Source organism: Ovis aries, chromosome 25, assembly GCF_016772045.2.
Source record: "Ovis aries strain OAR_USU_Benz2616 breed Rambouillet chromosome 25, ARS-UI_Ramb_v3.0, whole genome shotgun sequence".
Classification (NCBI taxonomy): domain Eukaryota; kingdom Metazoa; phylum Chordata; class Mammalia; order Artiodactyla; family Bovidae; genus Ovis; species Ovis aries.
Genome location: NC_056078.1, coordinates 34,315,926 through 34,331,819, shown reverse-complemented (window position 1 = coordinate 34,331,819; position 15,894 = coordinate 34,315,926). Strand labels below are relative to the sequence as shown.

Below are 15,894 nucleotides of genomic sequence, written 5' to 3'. Positions count from 1 at the left end.
CGAAGCCCTCACGAGCAGCACAGCAGCCAGCATCATGGCTGGCCTGTCAGAAGCAGCCCTGTCCACGGCAGCGAAAAGGCCCTGGGGGCCTCCAGAGCGGCTTTCCAGCTCCAGGACACCCAGGACAGAGCCTCCCCGGAGTCACTGGCCAGTTCCTGCGCTTCCTGCTCCAGTGCCGACAGAGGCGGAAGTGGTGGGGCACGGGTACCGGACAGGCTGGCGCGGCCGCCCTGCTACTGGCCCACAGCCTCAGCGACCGCCTCCCCGCCCAGCGCGCAGGGGCCCTGCTGCTGGGAGCGCACGCACCATGCAGGCGGGGCAGGGGGAGGGACAGGGCGCCTGTCACCACGCGGTGTTCCAGAGGACGCCGTGCCAGAGCCTCTACCAGCTACCTCGGCCTTCCTGGGCCAGCCCCGTGATGGAGACGCCTGAATTCATTTGCAAAGCAGGAAACTGAGTCTCAGAGAATGGAACGTATCTGTCTGTTCCTATCAGCTAATAAGGCAAGAGACTGGGGCCTGGCCTCATCCTGGCTTTTCAGAAGTGGCTTCAAACCCTGGCCTCACCTGGCCCCAGGATCCAAGATCTTCTCTAGCCCCTTCCCATCTGGCTGCACTGTGTGGGTATGAAGGGAGCAAGGAAATGACTGGAAAGCACCATCACTCCTCCCCCTCTCCATGCCTAGCCCCTCTGAAGAGAGGGCAATCCCTCCCCCACAGGCCCCAGACCTTCTTACCTGGTGCAGCTGGTGGGTAGCCACCTGCGGGCGGGGGGTAGCCTGGGTAGCTCATGGCTAGATCTGAAAGGAAAGAGGAAAGTGTGCTCAGGCTCGGCCAGGGGCTCCCATTAGCTTTACTGGAGGACAGCAACACCCACAAGCCAGCCCCAGCAGGAGGATCCGCATCAGGCCTGACCCGGGGTGGGGCAACCCAGCTCACCCTTTACCCACAAGGCCCCTGCCAGAAACAGCAATCGGGGCATTACAGGATTCGCCACCCATGAGCTGGTGAGTTACCTTGAAAACCGCTTTCACCCAGGCTCCACCCCCACCTGTGCTGACAAGGGATGCTGCAGGTGTGACGCTGTTCTCCCATCTCATTCTCAGGGGCCAGGTCCATCTGCCTGGATCTTCTTTATCACCATCCATCCAGCATCAGGGAAAGCCCGTGCTCCCATCTCCCTGCGCCCAACCTACAGACCCTGAGCGATCCACAGCAGGCTCCAAATTGCATCTGCCCCAAACTACACTTTTTGTTCTCCAGCCTCTGGTTCACCCAGCAAGGGAATCCCTGGGTATGGGATAACCATTCCCAGAAATAAGGAGAGCCCTCAGGAGGGCTCATCTGATCAAGCGAGGCAGTACCACCCTGTCCCTACAGATGGAACTCAGAAAGGGCAAGCGACTTGCAGGCCGGCAGTAAGGGAAGGAGCCAGGCCCGGGACCTAAATCCTTGGTGATGGTGGGAGACCTGTCCTCACAACCCCCTCTGTACAGACCCCTCTGCCGTGCCTCACGCTAGAGGAGCTGCCCAGAGGGACACGAGCTGCTGTGATATCACAGTCTCAGACCATCAGGAAACCTGCTTACTCTCGCCAATCAGTGGCTATTGCAATTTAAGAGGCACCCAAGGACCAGTGAAAGTGAGGAAACCTGTAGGCTTCCTTAACAATCACACCTGCTGAGCCCAGGTGAGCAGCTCCTCCTTGCACGCCAGGCCCCAAGCTAGTTCTCAAACTGCAGTGTGCATCAGAACCCACCTGGAGGGCTTGTTAAACACACTGCTGGGCTCCACCCGCAGGGTTTGAGTCAGTAGAGCCAGAATTCATATTTCTAACTAGTTCCCAGGTGATGTTACTGGTCCAGGAACTCTGAAATCACCTCTCTAGACACCATTATCCACCTACAAAACTCTGGGCCGCCCTTCACAGCTGTGCTGGAGAGCTCCCCACGCTGCTTTTAAGGGAGATGAAGGGCTTCCTTAAGGTGCCACTGGTTCCCGTGAGTCTGGTTCCCAGCCGTCTGGGCACGGTAGTTTATTTGGGTCAGTGGGTCCACGGGTGACCGCAATGGGAGGCCAGATGGTGGCCTAGTGACCTTGCAGAAAGCGAGAATCGGCGACCTGTGGTGTGGGCCAAAGACCTTTTCCCAAGCACGCTGTGATGTGGCGACTAAGCTCCCCAGTGGTGCTGCTTTCAGTCTGACCCCTCTGCCAGAACCCTGAGGCCTCGCTGGTGAGGCGACACCCTGGGGATCTGAATGCTGGATGGGCCAGGAACCTCCTCATGGAATAAAGAGGAGCCACCCATCGGAAAACCAGAGGACCTGCAGTCCTGTTCCTGACACCGTTCTCCCTGGAGACCACCCCCCAGAGGAATGAGCCTGGAGGCCTCACCCACAGTGGGAGGGGAAAACAAAACAGAGGAGCCAGATACTGCCCTGTTCCCCACATCAAAGTAAGATGTCAGCCAGACCTAAGCATCAGACTTCAGAAGCAGCCCTCAACCCCAAAGATAACACTAAGTTTCTGCGTAAGACAGAAACAAGGAAAATAACACAAAGACAAGAGAAAGGACAGATTCAGGAAAAACGCTTCATGGTGAGAAAAAGACCAACAACCTTTAGAGAAACTCAAATGATGCAAACTACAACACAAGAGGAACACGAGATGCTCACCCTCACTAACACGGCGAGGCGCGCCGAGTGAACACACAGAGGTGCTGAAATTAACAACGACACGGTCTCTGACTCAGAAACTCTACTTCTGGAGATCTATTTCCCAGATGCACGCAACCGTGACATTTACTACAACAACCACCAGAAGGAATCCCTAAATACCCACCTGCAAGAGGCTGGTTAAACAAATCACAACGGATCCATTCAAGGGATACTCTGTATTACATTCATATATCTATATATTATATTATACACTTCAAAATTAGCCAGCTCTATGAGTGGCTATTTGAAATGATCACCATTGTTAATAAAGGTGTAGTGCTGGGTGTATGCTAACTTAAAAACATGAAAATGTACAAATTTAGCGCTGAACACACAAACACACACACCCTACAATCCCTGGAATGTTAAACAAGGAACTGGGTAGCATTGATTGCCTCTGGAGGGGAAAACTGGAATAGAAATGAAATTCACTGCTTATATTTGCATTTCTGGCCCCATGCATGTGTGCCTATTAAAAAAACAACTTTAAAAAAGACTCAATTCAGGTAGGGCTTTCTGAGCTCACTTGAGGTTGTGGCTGTTCCTCCAAGATTCGAATAACTCACACAGGGTCCATTCAGGGCAAGGCAGCCCCCCAGCTCGGAGCCTGGGGTTAGGATTATTACATAAATACACCACGGAACTTGGACCTGCAGGGACTGCTAGGGTTCCCGCCTGGGGCCGGGCTGCAGGCCAGCCTCAGCCACTCACAGGGCGATGGTGCTCATTCCCTGAGCTCCCAGACGATGAGCTCTGCCCTGGAGGGCCCCACAGGCTGGGTCTCATCCCACACCCAAGGAATAGTCCTTCCTTCCACGCCCCCTGGCTTCCCCTCTCCCCAAAAGCCCACCTCCAGTCTTCCCTTCTTCTGAAAGAACCGCCTCATTTTCTTCCCACCATTTACTGCCTGAAGCAGTTCCACGTCTACGGCCCACTCCCTTCTCGTTCACAGAGCTCCCCCGGGAAGCAAAGGCTCCGGGTATGGTGAGAAGAGTCCACGGCAGCAGCTCCCCAGCCTCCCTGGACTGTTAATGCCCGCATGTTCTGGACAATGGAGACAGGGTGCTGATTCCTGTTAAATATCCCCCTCCTGTTAAATTTCTACCCGTTGCTCCAGCCTACAAGATCTCTTGCAACCCGGGCCAGTATCAAGCATCTTAGCACTCTCTCTCAGCTTTCTTTTATATTCATTGGTTGGGAAAACATGCATTTGCGTTCTTCCCAGTGAGTGACACTGAAAGGGCGCTCCTACGCTGTCGCTACCAACCTCTCCCCACCCAGGACCACTCAGTCAGTTACTGGACCACCTAACTCTACCACAGCCTGATCGACACCCGTTTCCTCATCTAGTTCACGACAGTAGGAAGAGGGCCTCCGCCAAATGAGGATTCTAACACATCTCTCCCATCCCCCACCCGCCTAGAGCGCTCCAACTTATCTGTCTAGGCATCTCCAGGATAAAAGCAAAGGCAGCCAGAGAGTCTGGGTCGGTCCTCACTCCCAGCGCCCTGACTCGCCCCTTCCCAATGAGGACATGTCCTAGGAGAGCCCCGGATCAGCAGGCAACTCTTAGACTCCCAACATCTACAGTCTTCCCCTCACCTTTTAAAAATGATTTTACTTATTTATTTTTGGTCGTGTTGGGCCTTTGCTGCTGCGCGGGCTCTTCTCCAGTCGCGGCAAGCGGAAGCTGCTCTCCACTGCAGTGTGTGGACTTCCTGTTGCACTGGCTTCTTCTTGCGGAGCATGGGCTCCAGGGCGCACCGGCTTCAATAGCGGCGCACGTGGGCTAGGCAGTCAGCAGCTTCCAGGCTCCAGAGCACAGGCTCAGCAGCTGTGGCGCAAGGGCTCTGTTGCTCCAGGGCATGTGGGATCCTCCCGGTTTAGGGATTCAACCCATGTCTCTTGACAGGCAGGTGGATTTTTACTACTGAGCCACCAGGGAAGCCCCCTTCTTTTTGTGAAAATTAGGAAATTTGCTTATGGCCCAGTCTTTACATACTCTGGCCTCCACTTTTTCTCAAGAGGCCACCAGCAGGGTCCACTGCCCTTGGCAAAGTTAGTCTAGCACCTGGGGTACCATATACGGCTCAGAGGGGAGTTTGGGCAGGGCACAGTGGCGGGGAGGACCCTCACCTTCCCCTCCACTCTGTCCAGCCCTCACTCTGTACACAGAACGTAACACAGTGATTACAGTCCTGCAGATCTGCTTTCTCTTGAGAACTACAAACATCACACCTTCCATGCTGACCAATGCCTTCCTCCTACTTCTGCCCTTCAACCAAGAAGAAAGGTGCCTGAGTGGGATGCTTCACAGGGTGGACAGGCCGGGATTCTGACAGGCCAGGGACATCCTTGTTCTGTGCCAGCTCTCATCAGGGCACTCTGTCTTGGGACTCACTGGAGAGGGCCTCCAGGTGCCGCAGGCAGCTGGCCTCTTCCGGGACTAATCCAGCTCCTGGACACCAGCCTCTGGGGAGCCTTCAGCCTCAAGTACTGCCTCTCAAGATGCAGCACAAATACCACCCTTCCCTTCCTTCCTCACTGGGACCATCTACCTGCAGCTGTGCACCCGATTTCATCCAGCCGTGGCCCTCTCTGGCTAAACTAGGGCTTCTCATGCTTCAGGCTGCAAAACAATCACCTGCTGGACTTGTTTTAACCCAGATTGTCGGGTCCTGGCCCCACAGTCTCTGCAGGGTGGGTTTGGGAACTGGCCCCAAATGCTGATGCTGCTTGACTCTGGACCAGTTTCTGTAGCACTGCTTGCTTCCTCATGCATGAGAATCACCTGGACAGCTTGCTAAAAATAAAAATGCCCAGGCCTTGGCCCCAATCATTCTGGGCACTTCAGTCTGGGACGGTCCAGGGAATGTGAAATATAAACAAGCACCCTATCCCCATCTCCAGGGATTCTGATCTAATTGATTCTGCACTCCACAATCTAGGAAACACTTTTTCCTTTAAGGTACTTGGACACTTTCTAGCTTATTCTATCTAGTCTTTATTCCCAGCAGTAAGTAAACTCTGAGGATAAACACCAAGATCTGAGCATCCCAGGGTCCCGTGAGACCAAGCCTCAGCTTACTTGGTGAATGTTGAAAGCAGACAGCAGGTACATAGGGGGCTTCTCGGGGCCTATAAAGTGGCTTGTTCCCTAAAACTGTGTACATGTACACAAGAATACCACTACATTTCAAGGATTCCACAAGAGTAGGCACCCAGAGTCCTCAAACACAGCAACCTAGAAACACTGTATTAGAAGAGGCAAAATAACCCAGCACAACCCCGACCTAGCCACTGCCCCCACGATGGAGTCTTGTCGCTCCCCCACCTCCAGAGTGGGACATGGAGATATATGGTAGGCTGGCTGTGCTCTCTGCACATGCTCTCCTGTCCTGCCTGACTTCCAGTAGTGAGGAGGAAAAAGGAAGGTGGCAGGGCCATGCACGCCTGTCACAAGGATCATGTAGTGTCCTCCCCAGAGAGCCAGGGCTGCAGCAGGCTACCACTCAGAGGAGGCAGAAACCTGAAGCTCTTCCTGGGCCACAAGTCACATGCTGTGAGACCTCCCACCCAATGCCCAGCAGCGAACCAAGAGGGCCTGGACTAGAGTGCATGCTTTGCTGGGATGGCCCCTTCCCAGTCTGAGCGCTATAGTATTTATTTGTGTGTTAGTTAATTAATATTAAATCTTCAATCTGTTTTTATGCAAAAATTTAAATGTAGAGCTTACACCATACAGTTCAGATGATCCCTGCTGGTTTCTTTTTAAAAATCAAAGGAAGAGAAGACAAACTACAGAATGGGAGGACACATTTAAAAAGACACATCTGATAAAGGACTGTTATCCAGAATATAAAAACAATTCTTAAAAACTTAACAGTATGTATATCTGAAACTAACACAACATTGTAAATCAACTATACTTCAATTTTTTTAAAAAAAAGAACTCAATTTTAAAATGTGCGAAAGATCTAAACAGATACTGTCCCCCAAAATACATACACATGGCAAAAAAAAACATACGAAAAGATGCTCAACATCATACAGCCTTAGGGAACTGCAGATTAAAGTAACAATGAAATACTACCACACACCTATTAGAATGGCCTAAATGCAAAACACCGATGACACCAAATGCTGATGAGGGTGTGAAGCTACAGAAACTCATTCACTGCTGCTGGAAATGCAAGACGGTGCAGCCACTTTGGAAAGCAGCAGGGCAGTTTCTAACACCCTAAACATGATCTAGCAATAGCACTCCATGGTATTTACCCAAAGAGGCTGAAAATATATGTGCACACAAAACCCTGTGCATGGATATTTACAGCTGCTTTCTTCATAATGGCCAAAACTTGGAAGCAACCAAAATGCCTTCAGAAGGTGAATGGGTAAACTGTCGTACATCCAGACCATGGAATATTATTCACCAGTAAAAGAAATGAGCTGCAAGCCATGAAGAGACAGCAGGAACCTTAAATGCATATTACTAAGAGCCAAAAAGCCAGCCTGAAATGGTTACGTCCTGCACAGTTCCAAACCATACGTTATTCTGAAAGAGGTAAAACTATGGAGAAGTTAAAAAATCAGTGATTACCAGGAGTTAGTGAAAGGAAGGCATGAACAGGCAGAGCACCAAAGATTTTTAAGACAGTGAAGCTCTTCTGTATGATACTAAAACAGTGGACATATTAGTCAAAACCCACAGAATGTACAACACGAAGAGTGAATGCTACCAATAAACCGTGGACTTTGGGCGATAATGGTATGTCAGTACAGGGTCATCAACTCTAACTCTGATACGAGACACTGATAGTGGGCGAGCTGATGCTGTGAGCCTAAAGCTGCTCTATAAATCAATTTAAAAATAAAAAGTGGGGCTTCCCTCGTGGCTCAGTGGTAAAGAATCCTGTTGTTCCGCCTGCTGATGCAGAAGACATGGGTTGGGTCCCTGATCCGGGAAGATCCCACATGCCGTGGAACAACGAGGTCTGAGTGCTATGGCTATTGAGCCCGGAAACTGCAGCCACAGAGCCCATATGCCACAACTACTGAAGCCTGCACGCTCTAGAGCCCACGCTCAAGCACAAGAAACCGCGCAATGAGACGCCCACGCACCGCAACCAGAGGGCAGCCTCCATCTGCCGAAGCAAGAAGCGTCCCTGCAGCAGCAAAGACCCGGCACGGCCACAAATAAGCAAATGATTATTAAAAAGCAATAAAACGAATATAAACACACTGTATGGAAATTCAAACAGAACAGAAAGGCACAAAGGGAAAAGCAAAATTCACCCTCCCCTCTAATCCCCTAACCAAAGGTCACCACTGAGCAGTCTCCAAAGTAAAATTCAAGACAAAACACACTTTCACACACACACACACACAAAATGCAAATACATATATGTGTATATATAGTTTTTATATGTTCATATATATAGAGAGAGATGTAGAATTTTTTAAAAAACAAGAAAGAAATTTATCTATCAACAGACTCTCGCTCCAGTTCAAAGCGAGGTTTGGGCAGGCTCTGGTGTAATTAGTCAACCACATGCCTCCCTGGCCCACTTCCTGTACCTGGCTGTAGGGAAGATGAACAGTTAGCCAGCCCTGAGCTGGTCTGAGCAGCTCCTGACCACCACACACAGCTGGGAGGCAATGACCCAGAGCAGGGTGCAAAAGGGGCCCAAAGCAAGGCTATTTAAGGTAGTTCAGTTCACAGACCTCCACAGACCTTGGCTGTGACAGGTGGCTTCACCTCTCAGGGCTCTTCCTAGTTGGACTTTACAGCTTCTGAAGGTGACACTTCTTCAGGTTTTCACCCCAATCCTAGACTTAAGTGAAAGTGAAGTCACTAAGTCGTGTCTGATGCTCAGCGACCCCATGGACTGCAGCCTACCAGGCTCCTCTGTCCATGGGATTTTCAGGCAAGAGTACTGGAGTGGGGTGCCATTGCCTTCTCCAATGCATGAAAGTGAAAAGTGAAAGTGAAGTCGCTCAGTCGTGTCTGACACTCAGCAACCCCATGGACTGCAGCCCACCAGGCCCCTCTGTCCATGGGATTTTCCAGCCAAGAGTACTGGAGTGGGGTGCCACTGCCTTCTCCGAATCCTAGACTTAGAGGCTCCCAAAATATCTATACTGGAAAGGAACTTGCAGTTTCCAACCACCTTGGTTTTGTAGCTAAAATATGCCAGGGACCCAGCTTACTCAAGTCACCAACACTTGGGGAGAGGGTCCAAGGTGGGACCCCACCTTCCTGAGAGAGAGCAGAGCCTCCCTGCCTTCCTGAAACAGGGCTGTGTTACAAAACCTGTGACCACTGCAACCTGGGCTGGGCTGGTTTGTTTGGTGGTCCCAATCAGTCTTGCCATTGATCACCTACTTTAAGACCTCTCTCTCCTCCAAGGGCAAAAGGAAGACAGTGCAGTAACTGCTTTGAACTGGGGTCAGCCAAGATCAGTCCTCATTGCCAGGAGGTTCCAGAAACCCTCAGGTGCCTCAGCTCACACCACAGGCCTCTACCCACACCTAGAGGGAGGAGGAGAGCAATGCCTGGTACAGCCAAGCTCTGCCACACAGGTCCTCCAAGTTTCACTCAGATCTAGCCTGGTCCATCTCCAGTTCAGCCCAGCCAAGCAGAAACAGGCAGCATGATACAGAGCTCAGTGCTCCCTCAACTGCGTCCCCTGACACCAACTTTCGTCTCATGAGTGGGAATTTACCAGGTACCCACTTTAAAAAAGAGGCCAGTTGTCCAAAAACTTTGAAAACTGCTGCCTACTACATCCTCTTCCAGGAAAGTGCTAATTTTTGATAGATTAAAGACTCTGAGAAGACTCTGAGAAGGTGCCTGGTTAACTTTACCCCTCAATTTCCCAAACTTACTAGACAACAATAATAGTTAACATTTATCAAATACTCATTATGTACTAGGCCCTCTGTTAAGTGCTATACATGAAACTGAACTTTGCAGCAACTCCCTAAGACATATAAGACTAAGATCATGACCTCTGTATCAGAGATAAGGAAACTGAGGTGTGGAGAGATCACACAGCTTGCCCAAGGTCACGGCTAGTAAATGAAGAGCCAGGATTCAAACCCAGGCAGCCGAGCCCCAAAGTTCAGGATTTCACCCCTACAGTGCACTTCCTCCAGGGCCCACCAGCCCCAGAAACTACTATTGCAAAGACTGAAACTTTAAAAACACTGGTTGATGAAACAGAATAGAATTAGGCAGCAGGACACTAGGTTTTCCTGTGATCGCAGGTATTTCACTGAAGGCAGTCTAGGGTGGCAGGAGGAACATGAACTCTGATGTCCAAGTTCACACCCCAGTTCTGCACTGGGATGTGTGGTCTTGGGCAGGTTATCTAATACTCTGGGCCTCACTTTTCCACATCTGTAAAATGCAGGTAATAACAGTTTAATATCAAATATGTTCTCATTATATCCTCGTGAAGGTGAAAGTTGCTCAGTCGTGTCTGACTCCTTGCGACCCCATGGACTATACAGACCCCATGGAATTCTCCAGGCCAGGATACTGGAGTGTGTAGCCGTTCTCCAGGGGGTCTTCCCAAACCAGGGATTGAACCCAGGTCTCCCGCATTGCAGGTGGATTCTTTACCAGCTGAGCCACCACGGAAGCCCAAGAATACTGGAGTGGGTAGTCTATCCCTTCTCCAGTGGATCTTCCTGATCCAGGAATCAAACAGGGTTTCCTGCATTGCAGGCAGATTCTTTACCAGCTGAGCTACCAGGGAAGCCCCCCAAAAGTTCTAGTCACTCAGTCATGTCTGACTCTTTGCGACCCCCTATAGTCCATGGAATTCTCCAGGCCAGAATACTGGTGTGGGTAGCCGTTCCCTTCTCCAGATCTTTCCAACCCAGGGATCTAACCCAGGTCTCCTGCATGGAAGGCAGATTCCTTACCAGCTGAGTTACCAGGAAAGCCCTATATGTCCTCTAACCTCTCACTATATCAGTTTCCCTAAAATAGCAGGTTAGATTAGAGGGTCCCAGAGGACCCTAGACCACTTGACAACACTCAGGATGAGAGATGTGGGGGCAGGGAGGGCACACGGTGGAACACAAGAGCTTGGAGAGTCAGGACAGTGTGAAGGGCAGAGGGCGGGGGAGCAGGGCAGAGAGTAAAGTCGGCTGGTTCCTTCTCCACGCCAAACCCAGCCCCTAGCAGCAGACCCTGGGTGGGGATGGCTGTATTGGATTTTCCAGTCTCCCTAAGAAACCACCAACAGGAAACTGGCAATGTTTTCTTTCTATCCCCGCTGTAGGCTGGGGTGCCCAGGGCTTGGTCCAAACTCCATGAAAAAGCTGGGGGTGAGGGGCGTGGAGTTTCCCAGGTGATGCAAGTGGTAAAGAACCCATCTGCCAATGCAGGAGACATAAAAGAGGCAGGTTCGATCCCTGGGTCAGCAAGATCCCCTGGAGCGGGGCATGGCAACACACTCCAGTATTCCTGCCAGGAGAATCCCATGGACAAAGGAACCTGGCAGGCTACAGTCCAAGGGCTGCAAAGAGTCAGACACGACTGAGCCGCCTGAGCACGCTCACAGGCAGGCACACAGGGGCCAGGGAGCGGGTGATGGAGGAGAAAGCACCTCTGAAAAGACCTTACTTAAGAAGAAACCTGCCCCGGGAAGAGTGACTGGCAGAAACAGAGCCTCAGTCTGCACAAAGCTTCAGCCCTACCAGTACCTAGGAGCCTGCTGCCTGTATGCCCACTCTGGGCTCGGCCCTGACAGAAACCATCTTTTCTGCTCTTGGCTGAGAAGACCTTTCCAGACCGTGTCCTGGGAACTCAGAACGAGGGAGCGAGGCAGGAGCGGACACCTCCTCGGAAAGGCTCCTGCAGGCGGACACAGATTCGCAGGCGGCCTCTCTGCCACCCCCTGCACAGCACAGCCCTGGCCAACCTGGGTTTCTTCAGTTCATGGGAAGGGCCCCCTTTGAAAGATGCCCGCACTAAACAGCTTCTGGAAGCGCCAACACTTAGTCAAATGCCAACCCTGATTCAGGATTTCTGAGGAGTGAAAAGTGGCCACAGAGGAAGCAGGTGAACCCAGATATGGTGTCAATATCTGGCAGACAACCAGGCTGTGACGGGAGATCAGGCTGAGGTCCCTGGAGCCACCAAGGTTCTTCTGACGGACACAAGTTTCTGTCACAAAGGCAGCGACAGAAAATCCCCCCCACCCCCACCAACGTAAGCCCAAGGTGTGGCCAGGACCTTATCAGGAAATACCCCTCCCCCAAAGGGAAACGGAGGTTGTTTCTAAGCGCCTGTGGGGCTGGGGAGGCAGGCCTGTGTCTGTCAATTTCACCACTTCCGCATGCAGAAGCTGCTTGCAATTGCACAGCCTGATCAGAATGGGCTCCTCAGGATCAGCCAATTAAATCAAGCACAACTCCGGGAGTAAAGAAAGCCTCCGTGCTGTCCCGACTTAGCTCTCAAGCCCCTCCATTTCCTGCAAAGTCCAACCCAAGAGTTGTTCCTCTAGAACCACCTAAGCCCACAGGGGTGCACCCTCCAAGCTCTGTGGAGGGTGCCGTCTGCACAACAAAACCATAAGCAGCTCAGCTGGAGGGGAACTTGGGGAGTTCCTTCTCCGAATCCCTCCTTGGCCCAGGGAAAGGGAGGCTGGGCAGCTCATGCAGGTCACGCAGCCTACGCATCACCAACACTGCGTCTCGTAACATTCAACCCAGGTCCTCCGCAGATTCTTCTACCACCTCCAATTACTCTCTCTTCCATCTGTGCACAACCCACACTCCCCTGTCGAGCCACCAACATCACAGGACAGTCGTTAAGAGACTCCTCAGCTTTGTCATACGGACTTTACCCATGGCCCACGCAGCCCTGATATCATCTTCTAACACGGCTGCTGGGCAACCGGGGTGAAAACACGGTCCAATGACATTAGTTCTAACACTTGCTGGCTGTGTGAGCTTGGCCATGTGGCTTGACCTTTCTGAGCCTTTCTCCTTAAAACCGGGGAAGGCACATTCATCTTACTATGTGGCCGTGAGGGTCTGGTGCACTGATACATGCATTTAAAGCTTATGCGTGTAGCTTATTAGCATACAGTGGGTGCTCAGTTAATCTTAGCTTACTCCCTAAGAATTATTAGCTTGGTAGCTAGGGTCTAGGTCCTAACTTCACCATACGCTGTATGACATTTTCAGAACAACTTCTCTGAACTTCTACGCTATCTGCAGAAACATGAGCTGCCGACCTACTTTGGTGTTACTGTGAGGACTGAATGAAGTAAGAACGGGAAGTTTTGTAAAACAGGGACCGTTTTCTGTGCTCTGTCACCAATTCAACCTGGGTTGCACCCTTCCAAGTGGCCAAAGGGGACAGGCTCTGAAGTTTGGAGAGGGGGGAAAGGGTCATCAAAGGTCCTGAACAGACATCCTAACTTACGTAGGGTCTACTAGGTGTCCAGCCCACACAGCGAGGGGGGTTCCTAAGCAATCGTTATGATCACAGATGGTCCAAGACAAGTCTGAAAGGGAAAGAAAGGAGGGCTTTTCAAAGCCTATGATCAAGGCACCATGAAGTTTCTGGATTAGGTCTGTCAAAAATATTCCCAACAGAGAGTCAGCATCCTGACCCCCCAAAATCTGTGACTATGTTGCCCTAAATGACAAAGGGGTTTGCAGATAGGCTACAAACCTTGAGACGGGGAACATACCCTAGATTATCCAGGCGGGCCTGTGAGTCCTCTCCCAGCTATGGTAAGGATGAAAGAAAGGATAAGGAGAAACAACAATGAAGAGAGCTAAGAAGCCTGAGAGGGATTCCATCCTCACAGGAAGGGTGCCAGACGTCAAAGGATGTAGATGGCCTCTAGAAGCTGGAAAAGACAAGAAGCAGATGCTCCTCCAGAGCTTCCAGAAAAGATGTGATCCTGCCAACAGACACCAGGAGACCCATGAGACAAAACTACAACAGAGGTCGTGTGCTAAAATGGTGCAGTCACAGTGGCCAACAGTAGGGCAGCTCCTCAAGAAATCAAACATATGACCTAGCAATTCCATTTCTGTGAATGTACCCAAAAGAACCGAAAGCACTGTCCACCAGTGTTCCCATGTTCACAGCAGTTGTTATTCACAACAGTCAAAACGTGGAAATAACCCAAGCATCCATCAGCAGATGAGAGGATAGGCTAGACGTGGCATATACACAACACACAGGCTAGAACATGGGCGACTCTTGAGATAATTACACTGAATGAAATGAACCAGTCACAAAAGACAGTCTATACCTCTGCTTATGTGAGGGGGCCTCCCGGGGGGCACCAGCGGTAAAGACTCGACCTGCCGATGCAGGAGACGCAAGGCACGCAGGTTCAATCCCCGGGTTGGGAAGACCCTCAGAGAAGGAAATGGCAACCACTCCAGGACCTTGCCTGGGAAATCCCACGGGCAGAGGAGCCTGGCGGGCTACAGTCCACCAGGTCACAGAGCTGGACATGCTGAAGGGACTGACTGATTCGCCACTTAAGCGAGGTAAGCAGAGCCGTCTGATTCAGAGACAAAGTGAGACAGTGATGCCAGGGGCTGAGGGGAGAGGGGATTAGGGGTTAATGTTTAATGGGGAGAGAGTTTGTTTGGGAAGATGAAAAGTTTTGGAGACAGATGGTGGTGATGCTTGTACAATAATGCTTTCCAATTGTGGTGCTGGAGAAGACTCTTGAGAGTCCCTTGCACTACAAGGAAATTAAACCAGTCAACCCTAAAGGAAATCAACCCTGAATATTAAAGGAAGGACTGTGGCTGAAGCTCCAATACTTGGCAAAGAGCCAACTCACTGGAAAAGACTCTGATGCTGGGAAAGACTGAAGGCAGAAGGAAAAGGTCATGACAGAGGATGAGAGAGTTGGATGGCATCACCAACTCAGTGGACATGAATTTGAGCAAACTCTGGGAAATAGTGGAGGACAGAGAAGCCTGGTGAGCTGCAGTCTATGGGGTCTATGAAAGAGTCAAAAAGAGTCAGACATGACTTAGTGACTGAACAAAAACAACAACTTAATACCACCAGACAGACACCTAAAAATGGTTACTTAAAAAAAAAAAAAGGCAGTGTGGTATTAAGCCCCTAAATATGGATATTTTGCTACAGTAGCAATAGAAAGCAAGTTCTACAGAGACTGCTTCTCTCCTTCCCTCCAGATCCTTCCATGGTGTGCTCTTTGAAAAGGCTCCCTTTGTATGAGATCAGTGCACAGTTTGAACTCACTCAGCAGAAGCAGCAATAAACCCCCAAGACCACAGGAAAAACCATTCCACCAAGAAGGGAAGGCCCAGGTGCGTGCGTCTCCTACATGTCTGGGAATAAGAGCTCACTCAATAAAGCTTTGCTTGCTTGTATTATCAGTCAACAGAGTCACCATGGTGAGACCTGGGGCTTGTGAGTAGGTTCTGTATGGCCAGCCAGACACACCCAGCCAGCCATGCAAATGCTCCTGGGAGGGAAAATGTGGGCAGTGTGATGCTTGGGTGGGTGGGGTAGGTGAACACACCCAACCAGCCAGGACCAAGCAACTGGAATACCAGAGGTCATTTAGCCTAGAGATGACTCAGTTCATTCCTGCCCACCCAACCCTGGCTCCTATTTCACAAATGGAGAAACTGGCAGCCAGAGAGGGGAAGTGGCAGGGCAAGGTGACACAGCAAGACCCTCCCAGGGCTGGTTCAGGACCCTTCCACTGCGGCCTCCAAGGCAGGGGCCCACTGTGCAAAGGCAGGACCACAACCAGTCGCTGATTTTTCACAGCATCTCTAGCTGGGGAGGCTCAGGTTTAATGGAGCCTGAAGCCTATATAATTTTAGGGGCCCTTTTTAAGATGCCAGAAACAGAACGCTTTTTTTTTTTTTTTTTTTGCAAATTCTACAAAACCATATGACTTAGTAAATTCACCGCCAGGGCCTCTCCCACAGCCCTGGAGAGACCACACGCAAATGACTAGGGTGTGGGGGTTGGGAGGCTTCAACTAAGGACTCTATGCCCACCAGGCTCCTCTGTCCATGGAATTCTCCAGGCAAGGATACTGGAGTGGGTAGCCATCCCCTTCTCCAGGGGATCTTCCCTACCCAGGAACGGAATCCAGGTCTCCTGCACTGCAGGCAGATTCTTTACCGTCTGAGCC

At 51.0% G+C, this 15,894-nt stretch overlaps 1 protein-coding gene across 7 annotated transcripts in view; it reads right to left on the bottom strand.

The window, feature by feature from the left end:
* Window positions 1-15,894, bottom strand: part of ANXA11 (annexin A11) — a 40,918-nt gene that overhangs the window by 14,422 nt on the left and 10,602 nt on the right. For 3 of the 7 annotated variants that reach the window (XM_060406539.1, XM_004021511.5, XM_060406541.1), the window contains exon 2: window positions 737-799. In XM_060406539.1, coding sequence (XP_060262522.1) covers window positions 737-791 — 55 coding nt within the window. In that variant the 5' untranslated portion in view covers window positions 792-799. Of the gene's footprint in view, window positions 1-736; window positions 800-8,440; window positions 8,551-15,894 lie in introns of all 7 variants that reach the window. The other 4 variants (XM_060406540.1, XM_060406542.1, XM_060406543.1 and 1 more) reach the window with 4 other exon arrangements.